The sequence below is a fragment of the Scylla paramamosain genome, chromosome 23 (genome assembly GCF_035594125.1).
Source record: "Scylla paramamosain isolate STU-SP2022 chromosome 23, ASM3559412v1, whole genome shotgun sequence".
Lineage (NCBI taxonomy): Eukaryota > Metazoa > Arthropoda > Malacostraca > Decapoda > Portunidae > Scylla > Scylla paramamosain.
In genome coordinates, this window is record NC_087173.1 from 19,650,807 (window position 1) to 19,657,722 (window position 6,916).

Here is a 6,916-nt window from a genome sequence, read left to right on the forward strand (position 1 = left end):
TTGTTCTTCTTGTTCTTCTTCCTGTTTTCTTTACTTCTGTCTTTGTTTCCTTTTTATTCTTGTTCCTCGTTTTGTTGTTTTCTTCCACCACCATTTCCACTTCCTCCTCCTTCTCCCCCTTCCTCTTTTTATTCATACTCCTCTTCCTCCTCCTCCTCCTCCTCCTCCTCTCTTTCCTCTTTTTATTCCTACTTCTCTTCCTCCTCCTAGTTTTTGTCCTGTAACTCATCGTCATCACCCTCCTCCTCCTCCTCCTCCTCCTCCTCCTCCTCCTCCTCCTCCTCCTCCTCCTCCTCCTCCTCCTCCTCCCATTCCATCCTTAGCAACGCCCCTCGCTACCATACCACCATTAACTTCCCGATACTTCCCCCTTAGCTCCCCATTACCTCCCCTGGCGTCCACCTCTCCCCTTCCCCTCCCCCTCTCTCTCTCTCTCTCTCTCTCTCTCTCTCTCTCTCTCTCTCTCTCTCTCTCTCTCTCTCTCTCTCTCTCTCTCTCTCTCTCTCTCTCTCTCTCTCTCTATACATGTCACTCCCTTCCATCCTTTGTACTAAATAGGATACGAGTTTGTGGTCTCTCTCTCTCTCTCTCTCTCTCTCTCTCTCTCTCTCTCTCTCTCTCTCTCTCTCTCTCTCTCTGTCTCTGTCTCTGTCTGCACCGAAGTTAACACCGTCAGCTTGAAAGGGGAAAGGGTGTGGTGGGGATGACAGAGTAATGGGTTGTTAGCAAGGGAAAGAGAGGTTACAGAGGTGATTGTGGAGGGCTGTAAGGAAGGGGAAGGGGTGATGGGGAAGATATGGGAGGTGGAGGCATGGGATTGGGGTATGGTGATAGGGGTGATAGTAGAAAGGTGTGTGGAACGGTGGAATGGAGAGGTGGAGTGAGTCTATGGGTCTCGGTGCATGGGGGAGGCGGGACTGGAAGGCAAGAAGTGGAAGAGGTGAGGAGGGGTGGAGGGAGGAGAAGGAGGTGGATGTGACGAATAGAACACAAAGAAAGAGGGGAAATAATGGAAGAAGAAGAAGAAGAAGACTTGCAACAAAACACTGGTTAAAGGGAACTGTGGTAGTGAGCGTGATGACTGGTGGTGTGTGGTGACCGGAACTGATTGGTGGTGAGGACAGTGACAGGGAGTGGTGATAGTTGCTGTAAATTTTATGATAATGTACGAGTAATAATGTGATGAAGCTGTGTGCGTGTGTGTGTGCGTGTGTGGTAGCAGCTGGCACACATAGGCGCCACGATAAGGGGGGAGTTTATCGCATTGTTTTCACTGCCATGGACGGGACGCGGCGCCTGTTTGAGCCCGCAATAGTGTGAGCGCGGCACCTTCAGGAGACTCGCGTGCGCTGACAGAGACGTGGAGGCGTGGCGGTAATGAGGTTTTTACTGCGAAGTTTAATTATTCACGGTGGTGGCGACTGGCGGTAATCCTCGGTCACGCCGGATGTGGCAGTGAGGAGGGCGGGGGAGAGGTGAGAGTGGAGTAGAGAGTTCGTCTGTGTGCCGCACCCCAGTAGCACCAACAGTAGTGGCGGTGCTTGGTGACCTCCCTGTGGTACGCCGTTGAAAGAAGGAAGACTGGAAGGACGTGTGTGGTTTCCTGGTAGAGGTGAAACAGATTGATGGATCGTTAAAGAGACGGGGTGGAAGATAACAGCACCCATCCGTAGCAGTAACAGCGGCGCCAGGTGACCTTCCTGCGGTACGCCGTTGAAAGAAGTACTGGAAGGACGCGTTTAGTGTTTCCGTGAAGGCTAAAGATAGATTGATAGATTTACGTACGAGAAAACAACACACACACTGAAGACTTTATAAGAGGTTTCCTTGGTAAATGGGCGTGAAATAGACTGATGGATTCTTGTGAAGGGACGAGCTGGAAGATACAAGATAGCACCACCCAGCTGACGGTATTCCCGTGATCTGAAGCACTTGTGATAATACCAATGATAAGTCGTGTTCTCTCTCTCGCGCTCATAAATAACTTAACATGCATTGCTGAGGGAAATATTCTGGTGCTTGGCTGTTTAGTGCTGTGGTGTGCTGTGGTGGTGTGCTGCGGTGTTGAGCCTTGCGTGCGTGGCTTCCTGGACCTGACCTGCCTGATTTGTGGCCGTATTCTGAAACCCTTCTGTCCGCACCTCGACTGCATTCATTAGGCTGTAGTTGAAGTGACAAGGGTTTTTAAGTGTGTTCTTACGGTTCTAGTGATAGACTAATTAGATATCTACATTATTAACGGGAGAAATGCTCTTAACTCTGGCTAATTATATCTGTGGCCTTTGAAAATTGTCGTGGTGAGAAAGCATATTGTTTCTGAATACTGGCCTTGCTCACCTCACTTGACTCACCTCACTTGACTCACCTCACCTGACTCACCTCACCTTCCCCAGATTCCAGTAAGGCGAAGTAATAAACTGTTCCTCTGTGTCGTGAGTTACCGCCACTCGTGTGATTTACTGCGAGTGGCCGTGATCCGAGTGGTGGTGGTGGTGCTGGTGGTGGTGGTGGTGGTGGTGGTAAATCCAGCTTCCTGTCCTCGCCAGAGACACGCCCTTGCAATGCTGTCAACACAACACCTGCGCCATAACACAGCACTTGGCCGCGTCCTGCAATACCAACACAGCATTTCCAGTTGACTTGCTGGAAAACTGTTGCTGTGTTTCTTCTGTTGCTTGTTGCTGTGTTTTGATTGGTTGTTGGGGAGAGGTTGCTGTGTTTTGATTGGTTGGTGAGGAAAGGATGCTGTGTTTTGATTGGTTGGTGAGAAAAGGATGCTGTGTTTTGATTGGTTGTTCATGAAAGGGTGCTGTTTTTCTACCATTTGGTGAGGAAAGCTTGCTGTGGTTTGATTAGTTGGTGATGAGAGATTGCTATGTTTTTATTGGTTGGTGAGTAGAGGTTGCTGTGCTTCTATTGGTTGTTGAGGAAAGAGTGCCTTGTTTCTATTGGTTGTTGAGGAAAGCATGTTGTGTTTCTACTGGTTATTGAAGGAAGGACTTGAGGTTTTCTCATTGCCTGGTGAGGAAAGGTTGCTGTGTTTCTATTGGTTGATGAGGAAGGACTGAAATGCCTCGTTGACTCTCAAACAAACAAACCGCCCCCCCACAAAAAAAAAAAGAATACTGTTAGTCCCTTGAAAAAAAAAAAAAACGAATGAGAAAATAAAAGACAAAAGCTGTTGAGAACTGTTGTCATTACCTAGCAAAAGACCTCAGTATTCCTATTGACTGACTGGCTGAAAGGAAAAGAAGAGAGTTTGAAGTTTTGGCTGTCGAGAAAAGTGTTGCCATCACCTATCAAACAGACCACACCATTCCCACAGAAAGGCCGAAAGAAGGAAAGAAAGAAAGGAAGGAAGGAAGGAAGGAAAGTTGAAGTTTTGGCTGTTGAACGAAAAAGTCCTGTTGTTATAAGCCATTAAAAAGACTACAATATTTCCACTGACTGACTCATTGACTGACTGAAAAAAAAGGATCGAAAGTTGTATAGATGGTTGTATAATTAAAAAAAAACAACTCCTGTTATTACCCATTAAAAAGACCACAGTATTTTTCCCACTGAAAGAAAGAAGCTGAAAGAAAGAAAAAAAGCTGAAAAAAGAGAAAAATAGAAAACGAAGGAAAACGTTTTATTAACCACAAAACTCCCACAGAGGCTATACCATTGCCTACCATTGCTCGACTTGATGATCTGGTAACTGGTGCATGGTGACTAGTAACTGTGTAGTGACTTTGCGTGTGTGTGGTAACTGGTGATGATGGAAAAGTCCACCCTGGCCACAGCCCCCAGCATGGCCACGCTCACAGCCTTCAGGGTCACGGCGCCTATCCTCTCCCTGCCGCTCCTCACCAACCCAGGTAATGCCGCGTGCCAGCTGTTGGGGGGTGGAGGGTTGGGGGAGCAGACTGGTAATTGTACAGTAAGATAAAAGATGCGATTATCTTTTTTTATTTATTTATTTTTATGGAGGTAGAAATTCGTTGTTTTTAGTTTTTATTTATATATTAATTTATGTATGTATGTATGTATGTCTGTATGTATGTATATATGTATGTATATGTATATATATATATATATATATATATATATATATATATATATATATATATATATATGTATGTATGTATCTATTTATCTATTAGTTTGTTATTCAGTACGTTGCCTCCTTTCCACTTAAAATTACTATTGTTTTCAACTTACACACACACACACACACACACACACACACACACACACACACACACACACACACACACACACACACACACACACACACACACACAGTGACTTCTAAATAGAGCCACACAGACGCTTGTAAAGAAAAGAAAGAATGAAAGGAGGAAAGAAAGGAAGAAAAAGGCGTCTTGGTTGTATTAGCAGGTGGACCTTTTTGTGTGCCCAGCCTGTGTGTGTGTGTGTGTGTGTGTGTGTGTGTGTGTGTGTGTGTGTGTGTGTGTGTGTGTGTGTGTGTGTGTGTGTGTGTGTGTGTGTGCGCGCGCGCCTCAGGGTGTTGACGACATCGCTGAAAGGTCAGAGGACTATTAATAAACGGGTGTATGTGTGTGTGTGTGTGTGTGTGTGTGTGTGTGTGTGTGTGTGTGTGTGTGTGTGTCAGGAGCACTAGTGGTACTTCGACTGGCACTCTACGCTAGGCACTGTGCAAGCGTAGGAGGAAAAGTGCCAATGCCTAGAGAGAGAGAGAGAGAGAGAGAGAGAGAGAGAGAGAGAGAGAGAGAGAGAGAGAGAGAGAGAGAAGAATCCTCTCATTTAAGGAGGAAAACTTCTCTTCCTCGCTTCACTTGCACATCACAAAGCTGGGAAGGTTTGAAGGGGAGTGTCACATTTATACAGGAGGAAGAGGAGGAGGAGGAGGAGGAATACAAAGGAAAAAACAGACAAGGAGGAGGAGGAGGAGGAAGAGGAGGAGGAGAGAGAGATAAGTCAAGAGTGTGGGAGGAAGAGAGGTACAGTGAGTGGCCAGGATCCATAAAAGCAATATATTGACAGATGTTGGGAGAGAGAGAGAGAGAGAGAGAGAGAGAGAGAGAGAGAGAGAGAGAGAGAGAGAGAGAGAGATCCCTTGGTTTTTATTGTTTTCCTTTTGTCTTTTCACGTTCTTTACATCAAATCCAATAATCAAATTCCTCCTCCTCCTCCTCCTCCTCCTCCTCCTCCTCCTCCTCCTCCTCCTCCTTCTTCCTAGAAAGGAAAGTTAGAATCATTTTCAAGGAAATGAGGGAAGTCACGTAAAATAGAGAGAGAAAAAAAGGCGGAGAGAGAGAGAGAGAGAGAGAGAGAGAGAGAGAGAGAGAGAGAGAGAGAGAGAGAGAGAGAGAGAGAGAGAGAGAGAACATCCTGTGTCCAAAAGCATTGTTAGATTAAAAAAAAATGTTGCAATGAAAAAATACACAAAAACAAAGATTACAAACAAACATTTACTCTAATACCTAAACACAACAGTAATTTGAACCACTAACTAATCTCGGCAGCTTATTTAAGAGGTAATGTGGTAGAGGTCTTTAAGTGGCATAGGGAATACAACAAAGGTGCACAAAAACAAAGTTCTTGGGGTCACTAATTAGGATGGGACAAGAAATATTGGATTCTAAATTGATAAAGATTTCAAAAGTTATAGGAAGAAAAGGTTTCCAAACTATAAATGGTAAAATGAATGAATCAGTTTGCCAGTGCTGAGTCAGTAGGGAGTTTTTAAAATATTAGACAGATTTATAAATGGGGAAATGATAGGCTGAAATAGGTAGGCATGTTTCGTAGAGGGACTTGCACGTGTAGGCCTGATGACATCCTGTGCCAACTCTTGTTTTCTTAAGTTGATCAAGGAGTTTTTAAAAGACAGGACATATTTATAGATAGGGATGATAGGTGAAAATAGGTAGGCATGTTTCGTAGTGGGACGTGTAGGTCTGCTGACATCCTGTACCAACCTTTGTGTTCTATCTGAACCATCCTAACTATCACTATCTTAAACTACTCTGAGGATATCCTTTCTCATCCTCCCTAGTGTGGCATCCTCCGCCCAGATTTACTTAGCTTCAGTTGCTTTCTGGTGTTTCTGTGTGCGATGGTGGTGGTGGTGGTGGTAGTGGTAGCAGTGGTGATGATAGTGGTGGTGGTGAGAGTGGTGTTGAGACGGTTGTTAGTGATGCGTGCCAATGTTATACGAAGAAGTGAGGGTGAGTAATAATAGTAGTAGTAGTAGTAGTAGTAAGTGGGATAGAATTGTTTTAAGCATATAAGACTCTCTCTCTCTCTCTCTCTCTCTCTCTCTCTCTCTCTCTCTCTCTCTCTCTCTCTCTCTCTCTCTCTCTCTCTCTCTCTCTCTCTCTCTCTCTCTCTCTCTCTCTCTCTCTCTCTCTCTCTCTCCACGTGATTTATAAACAAGTGGTGTCGGTAGTAGAGTGACAGTGCTTGTGGTAGTGAATGGTTGCAGCTGTTGTTAGTATAGTGGTTGTAGAGGTAAGTATAACAATGGTGCTGATTGTGGTGGTGCTTTTTACAGAGGTGGTAATGGTGGTGGAAACTTTTAGGCAGATAGTGGTGAGATAAATGGTGGTGGTGATTGCAATAACAGGAAAGATTAGTAGTAGTAGTAGTAGTAGTGGTGGTGGTGGTGGTGGTGAAAGAACTGTAGTGTTGGTGGTGGTGGTGATGATAGTGGTAGTGGTGGGGGTCAATAATAAGAGTGACGGTAGTAGTGGTGGTGGTGGTGATGGTGGTGGTGGTGATGTTGGTGGTGATGTTGGTAGGCACTCAAAATAAAGGAAAATAGAGACATAGATGATAGAATGTTTGTTGTTGTTGGTGGTGGTGGTGGTGGTGGTGGTGAAGGTTAGACAACGAAGAGGAGGTGGAGGTGGAGGTGGAGGAGGTGGTGGTGTCTTCCTCACCGTAG

The 6,916-nt window shown here is 45.2% G+C and overlaps 1 protein-coding gene across 9 annotated transcripts in view; it reads left to right on the forward strand.

Moving 5' to 3' along the window:
- The first annotated feature begins 1,471 nt into the window (after positions 1-1,471).
- Positions 1,472-6,916, forward strand: part of LOC135112352 (cAMP-dependent protein kinase catalytic subunit 1) — a 98,828-nt gene continuing 93,383 nt past the window's right edge. For 2 of the 9 annotated variants that reach the window (XM_064026723.1, XM_064026724.1), the window contains exons 1-2: positions 1,487-1,558; positions 3,568-3,860. In XM_064026723.1, the coding sequence (XP_063882793.1) occupies positions 3,758-3,860 (103 nt within the window). In that variant the 5' untranslated portion in view covers positions 1,487-1,558; positions 3,568-3,757. Of the gene's footprint in view, positions 1,613-1,734; positions 3,861-6,075; positions 6,198-6,916 lie in introns of those variants that run through there. The other 7 variants (XM_064026721.1, XM_064026727.1, XM_064026722.1 and 4 more) reach the window with 7 other exon arrangements.